We start from the raw sequence: 15,731 nt of genomic DNA, 5'->3' as shown, positions 1-15,731 counted from the left end.
GGCCTAAAAAACATCATTTGAGTCAATTGGAGGTGTACCTGTGTATGTATTTCAAGGCCTACCTTCAAACTCAGTGCCTCTTTGCTTGACGTCATGGGGAAATCAAAAGAAATCAGCCAAGACCTCAGAAAAAAATGTAGACCTCCACAAGTCTGGTTCATCCTTGGGAGCAATTTCCAAATGCATGAAGGTACCACGTTCATCTGTACAAACAATAGTACGCAAGTATAAACACCATGGGACCACGCAGCCGTCATACCGCTCAGGAAGGAGACGTGTTCTGTCTCCTAGAGATTAACGTACTTTGGTGCGAAAAGTGCAAATCAATCCTAGAACAACGGCAAAGGACCTTGTGAAGATGCTGGAGGAAACAGGTACAAAGTATCTATATCCACAGTATAATTAGTCCTATATCGACATAACTTGAAAGGCCGCTCAGCAAGGAAGAAGCCACTGCTCCAAAACCGCCATAAAAAAAGCCAGACTATGGTTTGCAACTGCACATGGGGACAAAGATCGTACTTTTTGGAGAAATGTCCTTTGGTCTGATGAAACAAAAATAGAACTGTTTGGCCATAATGACCATCGTTATGTTTGGAGGAAAAAGGGGGAGACTTGCAAGCCGAAGAACACCATCCCAACCGTGACGCACGTGGGTGACAGCATCATGTTGTGGGGGTGCTTTGCTGCAGGGGGGGCAGGTTCACTTCACAAAATAGATGGCATCATGAGGGGGGAAATTATGTGGATATATTGAAGCAACATCTCAAGACATCAGTCAGAAAGTTAAAGCTTGGTCGCAAATGGGTCTTCCAAATGGACAATGACCCCAAGCATACTTCCAAAGTTTTGGCAAAATGGCTTAAGGACAACAAAGTCAAGGTATTAGAGTGGCCATCACAAAGCCCTGACCTTAATCCTATGGAAAATGTGTGGCCAGAACTGAAAAAGTGTGTGCGAGCAAAGAGGCCTACAAACCAGACTCAGTTACACCAGCTCTGTCAGGAGGAATGGGCCAAAATTCACCCAACTTATTGTGGGAAGCTTGTGGAAGGCTACCCGAAACGTTTGACCCAAGTTAAACAATATAATGGCAACGCTACCAAATACTAATTGAGTGTATGTAAACTTCTGACCCACTGGGAATGTGATGAAATAAATAAAAGCTGAAATAAATCATTCTCTCTACTATTATTCTGACATTTCACATTCTTAAAATTAAGTGTTGATCCTAACTGACCTAAGACAGGGAATTGTTACTAGGATTAAATGTTAGGAATTGTGAAAAACTGAGTTAAATGTATTTGGCTAAGGTGTATGTAAAATTCCGACTTCAACTGTAAGTAACTGTTATCATATTGGTGTTGATGGTAGTCTCTGATCCTCTCTAGTAGGAAGGACTTGTTTCTCTATGGGATGAGGCTGATAAGTCAGAGGATGAGGCAACAGATGAGAAGATGCAGGTTATACCTTCAATTAGGGCTATTGCGGTGACCGTATTACCGCCACACCCGTGGTCACAAGTCATGAAGTCAGTCAAATTCCAGGTGACTGTTTAGTAATGGGAATTAGGCTTTTCCAATCTCTGATGCTGCTGCTGGTCATTATTAGCCTACCAAACTTGCTAACTGCCTGGTACTCAGCACTCTATTGTCCCTCTAATCACTCTGACATTAATGCGAATGTAATCGAAAATCTAATCAAACACTTCATGAGCTCATATTGTACAACATTTCTATAGGCAATGCATTTGCACGAGAAAACAGGGCGATGGCCTCTACTAAAACGAGGAGGATCCCATCAGCTTTCTATAGACTAAACCTACTATATTTATTTCGCAACTTTCCTAATATTAAGCACATTGTTTATCTTTACAACAAGAGTATAGCTTACCTGGCTTGTTTGAAAATGAACCACAGGAAAAGCATCCTCCATTCGCTATTTAAGTGCATAGATGACATGTATTTTTTCCCGCTGCCCCTGTTTCGAGACAGGTGCATGAAAATGGTCCATTCTAAAGCAAAACAAATTTCACACATATTATTTAGCTTATGTAAAGACAAGATTAAATCAAGAATAGTCTGATGGGTGACAATATTAGCCTATCACTTGTGAATTATATATTATCACTTGTGAGTTATTATTATTATTATTTTTTTCACCTTTATTTAACCAGGTAGGCTAGTTGAGAACAAGTTCTCATTTACAACTGCGACCTGACCAAGATTAAGTAAAGCAGTGCGACACAAACAACAACACGAGTTATACATGGAATTAACGGAACATACAGTCAATAACACAATAGGGGAAAAAAGGATACATACAGTGTATGCAAATGAGGAAAGATAAGGGAGATAAGTCAATAAATAGGTCATAGTGGCGAAAATAATTACAATTTAGCAATTAAACGCTGGAGTGATAGAGACTGGAGTGATAGATATGCAGAAGATGAATGTGCAAGTAGAGATACTGGGGTGCAAAGGAGCAAAAATAAATAAATAACACTTTGGGGATGAGGTAGTTGAATGGGCTATTTACTGATGGGCTATGTACAGGTGCAGTGATCTGTGAGCTGCTCTGACAGCTGGTGCTTATAGATAGTTCCAGTCATTGGCAGCAGAGAACTGTAAGGAAAGGCGGCCAAAGTAGGAATTGGCTTTGGGGGTGACCAGTGAAATATAGCTGCTGGAGCGCGTGCTACGGGTGGGTGCTACTATGGTGACCAGTGAGCTGAGATAAGGCGGGGCTTTCCCTAGCAAAGACTTATAGATGACCTGGAGCCAGTGGGCTTGGCAACGAATATGAAGCGAGGGCCAGCCAACGAGAGCATACAGATCGCAGTGATGGGTAGTATATGGGGCTTTGGTGACAAAACGGATAGCACTGTGATAGACTGCATCCAATTTGCTGAGTAGAGTGTTGGAGGCTATTTTGTAAATGATATCGCCGAAGTCAAGGATTGGTAGGATAGTCAGTTTTACGAGGGTATGTTTGGCAGCATGAGTGAAGGATGCTTTGTTGCGAAATAGGAAGCCGATTCTAGATTTTATTTTGGATTGGAGATGCTTAATGTGAGTCTGGAAGGAGAGTTTACAGTCTAACCAGACACCTAGGTATTTGTAGATGTCCACATATTCTAAGTCAGAATCGTCCAGAGTAGTGATGCTGGACGGGCAGGCAGGTGCTGGTAGTGATCAGATGAAGAGCATGCATTTAGTTTTACTTGCATTTAAGAGCAGTTGGAGGCCACAGAAGGAGAGTTGTATGGCAATGAAGCTCGTCTGGAGGTTTGTTAACGGTTTCCAAAGAAGGGCCAGAAGTATACAGAATGGTGTCGTCTGTGTAGAGGTGGATCAGAGAATCACCAGCAGCAAGAGCGACAACCCTGTGGCACCCCCATAGAGACTGCCAGAGGTGCAGACAACAGGCCCTCCGATTTGACACACTGAACTCTATCAGAGAAGTAGTTGGTGAACCAGGCGAGGCAGTCATTTGAGAAGCCAAGGCTGTTGAGTCTGCTGATAAGAATGTGGTGATTGACAGAGTCGAAAGCCTTGGCCAGGTCTATGAATACAGCTGCACAGTATTGGAGGTTATGATATCGTTTAGGACCTTGAGCGTGGCTGAGGTGCACCCATGACCAGCTCGGAAACCAGATTGCATAGCGGAAAAGGTATTGTGGGATTCGAAATGGCTGGTGATCTGTTTGTTAACTTGGCTTTAGAAGACCTTAGAAAGGCAGGGTAGGATAGATATAGGTCTGTAGCAGTTTGGGTCTAGAGTGTCTCCCCCTTTTGAAGCGGGGGATGACCGCGGCAGCTTTCCAGTCTTTGGGGATCTCAGACGATACAAAAGACAGGTTGAACAGGCTAGTAATAGGAGTTGCAACAATTTCGTCTGATAATTTTAGAAAGAGAGGGTCCAGATTGTCTAGTCCTGCTGATTTGTAGGGGTCCAGACTTTGCAGCTCTTTCAGAACATCAGCAATCTGGATTTGGGTGAAGGAGAAATCGGGGAGGCTTGGGCAAGTTGCTGTGGGGGGTGCAGGGCTGTAGGGATGGCCAGGTGGAAAGCATGGCCAGCTGTAGAAAAATGCTTATTGAAATTCTCAATTATCGTGGATTTATCGGTGGTGACAGTGTTTCCTAGCCTCAGTGCAGTGGGCAGCTGGGAGGAGGTGCTCTTATTCTCCATGGACTTTACAGTGTCCCAGAACTTTTTGGAATTTGTGCTGCAGGCACAATGATGAATGATGCCCAGCATAAGAAACTGCCTTTTTTTTGCGACATTTTCGAATCATAGTCGCACACCTCATGTAGCCTAGACCATAGGCCTATATGTTTTGGTAAGCTTTGTATCACAACTAAAGTGGCCAAATAACTTATTAAAATTAAGCACATTAATCCGCTTTACAAGGGTTTTAGATCCTAACTGGCATACAAAAGCCGCGCGTGAGTTTCAAGTTTGGGGAAGATCATTTTCACCATAAAAATGCACCTTTATAATAAAAGCATAATCACATTTGTGGTCACTTTTGATAATGGTGTTTTCCCGCTAATGGAACATGCACGCTTATAGCCTACTGCCATGTGCACATTGCTGCTTGAAGAAAAAGCCTAATAGTTTATCAACATTTTAAGCTAAACTTTCTGATCTGTTGCGTCATCCACATTGGGTAAAAACGTTTTTTTTTTATGCTAGTGTTTGTATTAATTTGGGATCTATTGCACCCCACAAGTGTCCCAGACTATGTTTGGAATATTTATTTATTGCACAGAATAGATCGACTTTTGTACTATGGGGGATGGTAGACTGACATAGGCTAGGGCTTTTGCTGTCAATTAGGCTATCAGAAGCTTCCAAAGCCATGACATCATTTTCTGGACTTTTCCAAGCTGTTTAAAGGCACAGTCAACTTAGTGGTATCTAAACTTCTGACCCACTGGGATTGTGATACAGTGAATTATAAGTGAAATAATCTGTCTGTAAACAATTGTTGGAAAAATGACTTGTGTCATGCACAAAGTAGATGTCCTAACCGACTTGCCAAAGCTATAGGTTGTTAACAAGACATTTGTGGAGTGGTTGAAAAACGAGTCTTCAACTGTACATCTAAATGGCATATATTGAATGGTAAGAAAGATCATGATAATGTAAGAAAGATAAGCGTGACTCTGCGATTGACAATCACCTGCTCTGTCTGGGTGAGAATGTGTTCTCTTCCTGAGACCTCTTCTGTAAGGGCTTGGACTGACTGGCGTAGAACCCTCTCCTTCACCCGTACATCTCTCTGAAGAACCTGGAGCAAGGTCAGGACACTCTATAGAAACACATCGGGGGGGGGGGGTATCAACAACAACATGTTGGATAAACTGGAATATTGTTGCATCTGGACAATAGACTCCAAACATTACAACCGTTTAATAATTGGCACGTCCTCATTAGTACCCAAATACCAATAACAGCTTTGATGCTGCTATCTTTAATGTAACAATATACCTGTAGTCTGGCCTGTAGAATTTTGACAGTTAGGAGGTAGTTCTCCTGAGCTGTGTCAGATGTGTTCCGTCCTTCACTGCTCTCCTGTCCATGCTGAAACATACAACAATCTTCACACATCAGAACTGGGTTATAAGTAGGGTGTTATAAGACTGGTAAAGAACAGCAAAATAGTACAGCGTCTCTCAGAATAGGTTGTCCCACAGAGATCTGTGATGAGGTATTGATCCACTGGGCCCACAGGAGGGCTCTGGCTTCCAAAGACCAGCTGTATCTGATCTGTTCCACAGCCCACAACGTCATCCACATGGAGGGAGCTCACACCTGACCAACATGAGGGAGACAGAGCAGGGCCATGAGAATTATACAGTTTTACACAGTAAGCAATGAGCATGATGATCTCACAAAATAACATTCTAATACCTGAAAAGTATCTTTCCATACCGCACAGACATGTCCATGGTTGAAAGAGATGGCAAACATTTTTATTTTATTTATCCGTTATTTTACCAGGTAAGTTGACTGAGAACACGTTCTCATTTGCAGCAACGACCTGGGGAATAGTTACAGGGGAGAGGAGGGGGATGAATGAGCCAATTGTAAACTGGGGATTATTAGGTGACCATGATGGTTTGAGGGCCAGATTGGGAATTTAGCCAGGACACCGGGGTTAACACCCCTACTTTTACGATAAGTGCCATGGGATCTTTAATGACCTCAGAGAGTCAGGACACCCGTGTAAAGTCCCATCCGAAAGACGGCACCCTACAAAGGGCAGTGTCCCCAATCACTGCCCTGGGGCATTGGGATATATATTTTTTTTTTAGACCAGAGGAAAGAGTGCCTCCTACTGGCCCTCCAACACCACTTCCAGCAGCATCTGGTCTCCCATCCAGGGACTGACCAGGACCAACCCTGCTTAGCTTCAGAAGCAAGCCAGCAGTGGTATGCAGGGTGGTATGCTGCTGGTCACATACCAGCAGCATACCAACATTCATCCATTCCGTCCAGTGTTGACCATCTGAATGTGGTGAGGTTCTTCAAAGGAAACCTGGCATACCTTTCAAATACATCAACTGCTTTTTACTGGTCGCTGCCACCAGTTGATTTCGACACACTGTTCACCTCTCAGCTGAGATCACAAATATACACGGTGTGATGGAAAAATAGGCATTAGGTAAGATCAGAGCACCGTTAAATACTTGTCCTTCCTCTACAAAATACCCCAGGGATTTGCTCCTCCCTGGAGAGTCCAACTGATCATTCAGGCATTCTTTGGATAGTGTTTGGGAATCTAGTATGAATATTTTCCTTTTGTTGAGGGGATCCTCACCAATAAAGTTCAGAGACAGCTTGATAGGCATTTGTCTAACTTCACCTGCTTGTAGAGCAATGTAAAAGACAACACCTTCATGGCTCCAAATTACAGTAGGGCCCTGCAAGACAACATTAACATTATCTTTCATCTGGTATGGTAGTTTAAACTCCATATGTGGCTCTTATCTATTTGACCTGCTCAAAGTGAGAAGCCTGTACTTGAAGACATCCCCCTACCTATCAGTAAAATGCATGGTGAAGTCACTGTTTCCCACATGTAGGGCAAAGATGAATGCCACCATATCAACATCTGATTAACTCTTTCTGTTGATAACAGCCAAATTACCAACATTCCCATTTGAGTAAGTGCAGTCATCCGTTGAAATGCCAGTTCTGATCCTCTTCGACTTTCGCCATCTCTGGGAATTTAGCGTTAGTATTGAAATGTGAGAATATCACCACGGAAGGAAAGTAGTTTCATGTGTTGGCTGGGACAGTCTTGTGTCATTGTGGTATTATTGCCGCGTTCAAGTGATAGTCAGAACAAGGAAACTCGGAAATGTTCGACTTGTAAAAGTTGTACCGTCGTGGCCAAAAGTTTTGAGAATGACACAAATATAGATTTTCACAAAGTTTGCTGCTTCAGTGTCTTTAGATATTTTTGTCAGATGTTACTATGGAATACTGAAGTATAATTACAAGCATTTCATAAGTGTCAAAGGCTTTTATTGACAATTACATGAAATTGATGCAAAGAGTCAATATTTGCAGTGTTGACCCTTCTTTTTCAATAACTCTGCAATCCGCCCTGGCATGCTGTCAATTAACTTCTGGGCCACATCCTGACTAATGGCAGCCCATTCTTGCATAATCAATGCTTGGAGTTTGTCAGAATGTGTGGGTTTTTGTTTGTCCACCCGCCTCTTGAGGATTGACCACAAGTTCTCAATGTGATTAAGGTCTGGGGAGTTTCCTGGCCATGGACCCAAAATATCGATGTTTTGTTCCCCGAGCCACTTAGTTATCACTTCTGCCTTATGGAAAGGTGCTCCATCATGCTGGAAAAGGCCTTGTTCGTCACCAAACTGTTCCTGGATGGTTGGGAGAAGTTGCTCTCGGAGGATGTGTTGGTACCATTCTTTATTCATGGCTGTGTTCTTAGGCAAAATTGTGAATGAGCCCACTCCCTTGGCTGAGAAGCAACCCCACACATGAATGGTCTCAGGATGCTTTACTGTTGGCATGACACAGGACTGATGGTAGTGCTCACCTTGTCTTCTCCGGACAAGCTTTTTTCCGGATGCCCCAAACAATCGAAAAGGGGATTCATCAGAGAAAATGACTTTACCCCAGTCCTCAGCAGTCCAATCCCTGTACCTTTTGCAGAATATCAGTCTGTCCCTGATGTTTTTCCTGGAGAGAAGTGGCTTCTTTGCTGCCCTTCTCGACACCAGGCCATCCTCCAAAAGTCTTCACCTCACTGTGCATGCAGATAAACTCACACCTGCCTGCTGCCATTCCTGAGCAAGCTCTGTACTGGTGGTGCCCCGATCCCGCAGCTGAATCAACTTTAGGAGACGGTCCTGGAGCGTGCTGGACTTTCTTCTTCTTCACAACAATTGAACCGCTTTCCTTGAAGTTCTTGATGATCCGATAAATGGTTGATTTAGGTGCATTCTTACTGGCAGCAATATCCTTGCCTGTGAAGCCCTTTTTGTGCAAAGCAATGAAGACGGCACGTGTTTCCTTGCAGGGAGCCAGGATTGACAGAGGAAGAACAATGATTCCAAGCACCACCCTCCTTTTGAAGCTTCCAGTCTGTTATTCGAACTAGGTCAGCATGACAGAGTGACCCCTAGCCTTGTCCTCGTCAACAGTCACACCTGTGTTAACGAGAGAATCACTGACATGATGTCAGCTGGTCCTTTTGTGGCAGGGCTGAAATGCAGTGGAAATGTTTTTTGGGGATTCAGTTCAAGCATTTAGCAAGTCGAACATTTCCGAGTTTCCTAGTACAGAGTAGCACGTGAACCCAGGCTGAACTTCGCAGCTGCTGACGTTAACTAACGTTACATGCATACATGATTTAGTTATACAAATTATAACAGATTATGCTTACCTACACAGAGTTATTGGTCAATAGTTTGCCGAATACTTATCTATCAGAGTTATTGGGCAACAGTTTCTCGAATACGTATCTATCAAACATCACTGCTCAAAAGTCAAAACATCGCGCCAGCAAACTGGGTGCGCTCGATTCATGTCGCTCGCGTGGAAGACGTTGAGTTATTTTGATGGGCTACATCCAAAATGGTTCATATACGTTTAAATTGATATGAAGGTATAAATATGATATTATAAAAGTTATACGCTCATATAAGTATCATACAAAGCTTTAAATCCGATATGCAACTACTTTTGCTCAGTATTGGCCGCTCATCCGTGTATCCGGGGCAGCACATAACGCAAATGAAGTAAGAAACTTTGCATTGTGGGTTAGCCAGTATTGTCTCCGGCAACAGACTCTTGTACAATACATTTTGTTTTCATCAATGCTTACGTTGATAAATATTTAAATAGTCTATGCAATGTTCTTTACATTTGATTGAATGGACCTGAGATGTCTTATTTTTTTTTCGGTATCACTTTGATGATCTAGCCTAGAGCTAAAATGGCAATACAAGGACAACCGTTTCATACGCTAGAACTGATTTATTCCTCAACTTCAATGTACCCACACTAGCCAGAACAGCAGAGGCACTTGAACATGGCGGAAGTTGGGAAGTTCGAACCAGAGCAGGTAGCTTACCAGTGATTTTTTTTGTTGCAATAATACGTACATTTTGCTAGGCAATTTGTATTGCATTCATTACACATGGCTAACTAATCTCTCTTATACAACAGGACATTGAGAAGAAAATTGAAGAGACGAGACAGAAGTTCAATAATGAGTACGTCCAAGGACAAGGTAAGTTCATGCTAACATGCTAACGTTAGTTAGGTAGCAAAATATCATTTTACAACAACACCCCAATAAACTAAAGGAGTGTAAATTAAAGGAGTGTGTTTTGAATTATTTTTGTTGTATTAATGCTACTTAATCTCTCCTCAGACTAATATTATTCTGTTTGTCCTGTGGGTACCTTTGCCACTGTTCCACCCCTTGTGTGTTGCGCTGTCATGGTGTATTTTATAAAAGCCAGATATCATGGGTTGTTCGATTTCATTCCATCCATCTAGCTATTTTACTTAGCTAGCGCAACAAATTATCGTCATAGCTACTTTACCAGTCAGTTGTCTGACAGATTGTTCTGATATATTAATTAATGGATGAGTAACGTTAATCATTATTAGTTTGGCTACTGGCAGTGACATGACATATGTCTGTATTAACACCATAATTATGATCTAAACTTGTTTTTGTAATAGAAAATACAGTTATATTGACTAGCCTACCTGAGGTGTAGATTTTAAAGCCATACTATATCAAATCAAATTTTATTTGTCACATGTCACAGTGAAATGCTTACTTACAAGCCCATAACCAACAATGCAGTTTTAAGAAAATACCCCCAAACACCCCCTCCCAAAAGTATGAGATAAGAATAACAAATAATTAAAGAGCAGCAGTAAATAACAATAGCAGGGCTATATACAGGGGGTACCGGTACAGAGTCAATGTTAATGTGCTGGGGCACTAAAGTGACTATGCATAGATAATACCAGAGAGTAGCAGCAGTGTTCCAGAGGGGGGGCCATGCAAGTAGTCTGGGTAGCCATTTGATTAGCTGTTCAGGAATCTTATGGCTTCGGGGTAGAAGCTATTTAGGAGCCTCTTGGACCTAAATGTGGTGCTCCGGTACCGCTTGCCATACGGTAGCAGAGAGAACAGTCTATGACTAGGGTGGCTGGAGTTTTTGACAATTTTTAGGCCCTTCCTCTGACACCGCCAGGTATAGAGGTCCTGGATGGCACTGGGCCGTACTCCCTACCCTCTGTAGTGCCTTGCGGTTGGAGGCCGAGCAGTTGCCATACCAGGCAGTGATGCAACCCGTCAGGATGCTCTCGATGGTGCAGCTGTAAGACCTTTTGAGAATCTGAGGACCCGTGCCAAATCTTTTCAGTCTCCTGAGGAGGAATAGGTTTTGTCGTGCCCTCTTCACGACTGTCTTGGTGTGCTTGGACCATGTTAGTTTGTTGGTGATGTGGACGTCAGGGAACTTGAAGCTCTCAACCTGCTCCACTACAGCCCCGTCGATGAGAAGGGGGGCGTGCTCGGTCCTCCTTTTCCTGTAGTCTACAATCATCTCCTTTGTCTTGATCACGTTGAGGGAGAGGTTGTTGTCCTTGCACCACACGGTCAGGTCTCTGACTTCCTCCCTATCGGCTGTCTCATCGTTGTCGGTATGCCTTTCAGTTCCCTGTTAAGCATTGTTGAGAGACCAATCCATCTTTCAAAGAACACTTGTTTCCTAAACAATCTTTATATTGGTAGATACATGTCAGCATTTTAGTAAATGAGGTAGCTGAAGGCAGCCTTGTTTTGTATAGAAGGCTAAGTGCTGTCTTCACTCTATGGTTGGGTCTTGTCATAAAAGGTTATAAGCAACAAACTCATAGGTGCTGTAGGTGTTATGGTTGTAGGTCAGACGTTGGAGTAGGAATTCAGTTTCATGTCAGTGATGTAAGTTTTTTACTTTACTCCCTCTCAGAATCTGACAAATATGACTCCAGAGATGTGGACAGGCTACAAAAGGATGATGCTCTGGTGGAGGCATACCTGACATGGCGACTATACTCTGTGGACGATGCCCTGAAGATGATTGACGACAGTTTCTTGTGGAGGAAAGAATTTGGTTTGAATGGTGAGCGGTCTGGGCACATATTTAACCTCTCGTAAAACTGCACTGCAGGTGCACTTGTTTTCAGAGAATGAAGAAGGTGTCAGTGTCGGTCATCAATTAATCACTCTTGAAGTGATTCATCACGATCTGAGAAGCCTGTGGCTGTATTTGTACCCTACAACATGTGACTTTGGCCTTGTTTAGGGTTGAGTGTAGAAAACAGGAACAGCACACATTCTCATTCCCTGCTAAACTAGTATATAAGTTATACAGTGCAGTTTTATTTGGGCCTATCAGTATCACCACACTGTGGGATGATTCATCAGTAGCTGTCTTTGTGTGTCAATGTGTTATAGATTCTTGACCTTCTCTCAGATAAAGGCTTATTGTGTGCTGTGTGGTAATATTTCCATCTGTTCCGCATGGAGACAATCCTCTCTATTTTTCTTACGTTTCACTTTTAAATTGCTACATTTTACTCATACAAATACAGGGCTTTCGAGCCAGACAACATTCAGTTTGTTAAATCGGTGTCATGCAGAAATTAGATTTACAAACGTTATCTCTTCCAATTGCCTAACTTCTGATATTGACAATGCCTTATTGTCACTTGTTGACAAGATTTGTCTGTCTTGTATGGTGGCGAGGAGTTAGGAATACTTTGGTTTTTATGATAATTATTTTGGCCAATAATTGTTTTTGTTATAAAACATTCTTATTGAATGCTGTTTTATATTGTTGGCTGATAATGTTTTGTCTTGTTTCAGACCTCACTGAGAGCAGCATTCCAAAGTGGATGTTTGAGACGGGGGCTGTCTTCCTCCACGGCTACGACAAGGAAGGCAACAAGCTCTGTATGTTGATTAATGATGCTCATACTGCACCATATGTATAATTTATTTATCTCTAATAATTACTCACAGACACCATTACCCCTTACAAAAGGTTACCAAAAATTGTAAGCTATTGTTTTGTAATATGTTTAACACATAAAGTACCAGTCAAAAGTTTGGACACCTACTCATTCCAGGTTTTATTTTTTATTTTTTGCTATTTCCTACATTGTAGAATAATAGTGAAGACATCACAACTATGAATTAACACATACAGAATCATGTAGTAACGAAAAAAGTGTTAAACAAATTAAAATATATTTTAGTTTCTTCATAGTAGCCACCCTTTGCCTTGATGACAGCTTTGCACACTCTTGGCATTCTCTCAACCAGCTTCACTTGGAATGCTTGTCCAACAGTCTTGAAGGAGATCCCACATATGCTGAGCACTTGTTGGCTGCTTTTCCTTCACTGTTCGGTCCAACTCATCCCAGACCATCTCAATTGGGCTGAGGTCGGGTGATTGTGTAGGCCAGGTCATCTGATGTAGAAAATCGTTTTTTTAAATAATTTTTTTAAACCTTGAATGAGTAGGTGTGTCCAAACTTTTGACTGGTACTGTATGTTGAGGTTATTGAATGCAATGTGTTTTCAGTCTGGTTCAAAGCCAAGCTACATACCAAGGATGCAAAGACCAGCATGGACAAGAAGAAGTATGTTGCCTTCTGGCTGGAGCGCTATGCTAAGAGAGAGCCAGGGATGCCACTGACTGTTGTGTTCGACATGGCCGATTCAGGGATTAGCAATATCGTAAGTGAACACTTACCTTTTTGATTAACATTGTAGTCTTTTCTTGTATTTGTAAATTTAACCTTTATTTAGCTAGTGAAGTCAGTTAAGAACAAATTCTTATTTACCATGACGGCCTACTGGGGGGGAAGGGGGTTAACTGCCTTGTTCAGGGGCAGAACGACAGATTTTTACTTTGTCAGCTCGGGGATTCGATCCAGCAACCTTTCAGTTACTGGCCCAACGCTCTAACCACTAGGCTATTTGATAGTGTTTGAAGAATCAAACCAGGGCTACAGTATGTCAATAGCTCTGATTTCTACCAATGTCACTGTTGATCCACTCTACATAGATTTAAGGAGGGCTTTATTGGTCAATTTCTGTCTTCATAATTAAACATGTTTTCCCCATTTTCAAAAAGAAGTAGCCTACGTCTGTCTGTGTGTGGTTATGAGTGTCATTGACGTCCTGTTGAGCTTTCTAATTTTGCTTACTGTTTGAGCCTAGGACTTGGAGGGATTGATGCTCTTCAATGGTTTAACACATTGAAAGTGACCTTTAAATTAGTTTGGTCATTCCAAGTCGACTGACTGCCTAATTCATAGACTGACTTTGTCTCCATCGGAGCTTCCCAGCAGGCACTCTCCTTTCTGTCAGCCAGCTCGCTTCACAGGCCAAACTCTCTCCTGGAGAAATGTCCTAATTATATACACACGAGCCAGAGAGATAATAAATAACTTCACGAAACCCTAATATGAAATTAGTGTATTAGTAGATCAGTTTGGGGAGCAGTCTTAATGAAGTTTGCTGAAATAGGCACTGTGTGGGCTGGAACAGGCCTGGCTAGTGTTATCTCTATCTTTCTTAGTGAGTCTAATGCAGTGGTTCCCAACAAGGGATACTAGGACCCCTGGCAGTACTTGGCCTATCCACAGGGAGTACTTGAGAAATCTCATGAGACCATTGGTAAAATGCTGGTAAAATACTGGTAAAATGCACATGAGAGGGTAAATCAGGGGTACTCTGAGCAGACCAACATTCAGTAGGTGGGACAGTAAACGAAAAAGGTTGGGAACCATTGATCTAGTGCAGTGTTTCCCAACCCTGGTCCTTAAGTGCCCCCAACAGTACACATTTTTATTGTAACCCTGGACAAGCACACCTGTGTACTGTTTGGGGTACTCGAGGACCGAGTTGGGAAACATTGGTCTAGTGCATAGCAATGAGTCTCTGTAGGGCATAGGATGTAGCCAGGCTGATAGGCTCTTCTTCCTAAGGGTCTGACTAGAATATTGAAAGTGTGTGACCATTATACTTGAAAGTGCGCCTAAATATGTTGTGCGACCTGGAATTTTAGTTTAGGACCACCAATGCACATAGAAAAATTAAGGATTCTAGCTTTAATATCTCAAACATTTTTTGTTGTGCTCCTACATTTCTTTGTGTGCGTCTGCGTTTTTCTACTTAGGCGCACACATGCTCCTTGTGAAAAAGGTCAGCGTAGAGCCCTGCTGAGTAAATTCTCATGAAGGAGGCATTTCATGGTTAGCTGTAATCCATTAAACTGGCTGTGAAATGTTTTAGATACTGTTAGTCTTGTGGGATTGTATAAAAACCCACCTCTGTCTTTGTTTGAGGTTTCCAACACTCTGTCCTGCCCTCCGGAGCATGTTTAATTTTTTTTACCCTAGCACTACACATCTGATTCAAATAATCAAAGCTTGATGATGAGTTGGTTATTTGAATCACCTGTGTAATGCTCGGGCAAAAACCAAAACTTGCACCCAGAGGGGGACCCAGGACCGAGTTTGGGAAACCCTGGTTTAGAGAACACTTTTGCACAGACAAAAAGGAAACATTTGAGTTTCAAAGCTGTCTGTAGTTCTCAGCAAAGGCTTGATACTGTATGTAGAGCAAGTTTATTCAACCTTCTATGAAGATCAAGGTTACGCAATCATAAAGTAAACAACCAGACCAAATACTGTGAATGGATTAGAGTTAATAATCCAATTTGAGCAACGTAAGAGTAAAGTAGTTGTGGTGTTGCATGGGGTGTAGTGGGCACTGCACACACACTACTTTTGTATCACACGTTTTTCCCAGAAATATATTTAATATGATTGAGTTGAGGGAAGGTGTTTGAAAGTATTGACTACAGCTTTGTTCATTTTTGTGACAAAGTTTAAATGGTTATGAATTGGGTCATTGCACAGCTAGATTGAGGCAGTAAATGTCTCCGGCTGAGCGAACGGGTTCCCTATTGAAAGGCCATAAAACGTCTTTGCTAGTCAAAGCCTGCTTTGAGGCTGTATATAGTACTGTACTTTCTGAGTCCTAATTATACTCCCTTTCATTTTTTTCAGGACATGGATTTTGTGAAGTATGTAATTAATTGCTTCAAAGTGTATTATCCAAAGTTTCTATGTAAGTATATAAAATTTGAAACAAT

The 15,731-nt window shown here is 42.1% G+C and overlaps 1 protein-coding gene and 1 pseudogene across 2 annotated transcripts in view; one reads left to right on the top strand and one right to left on the bottom strand.

The window, feature by feature from the left end:
- Nucleotides 1-1,553: 1,553 nt before the first annotated feature.
- LOC139547087 (Fanconi anemia group B protein-like) lies at nt 1,554-7,174 on the bottom strand (annotated as a pseudogene).
- A 2,117-nt stretch (nt 7,175-9,291) lies between these two features.
- LOC139546489 (motile sperm domain-containing protein 2-like) overlaps nt 9,292-15,731 on the top strand; it is a 30,787-nt gene continuing 24,347 nt past the window's right edge. Inside the window, exons 1-6 of one of the 2 annotated variants that reach the window (XM_071354919.1) lie at nt 9,292-9,616; nt 9,721-9,767; nt 11,529-11,681; nt 12,428-12,514; nt 13,149-13,303; nt 15,646-15,706. In XM_071354919.1, coding sequence (XP_071211020.1) covers nt 9,764-9,767; nt 11,529-11,681; nt 12,428-12,514; nt 13,149-13,303; nt 15,646-15,706 — 460 coding nt within the window. In that variant the 5' untranslated portion in view covers nt 9,292-9,616; nt 9,721-9,763. Of the gene's footprint in view, nt 9,617-9,720; nt 9,785-11,528; nt 11,682-12,427; nt 12,515-13,148; nt 13,304-15,645; nt 15,707-15,731 lie in introns of both variants that reach the window. The other variant, XM_071354917.1, reaches the window with a different exon arrangement.

Source organism: Salvelinus alpinus, chromosome 20, assembly GCF_045679555.1.
Source record: "Salvelinus alpinus chromosome 20, SLU_Salpinus.1, whole genome shotgun sequence".
Taxonomy (NCBI): Eukaryota; Metazoa; Chordata; class Actinopteri; order Salmoniformes; family Salmonidae; genus Salvelinus; species Salvelinus alpinus.
Note: the sequence above shows the minus strand (reverse complement) of the source record. Positions and strands in the feature narration are given on the sequence as shown.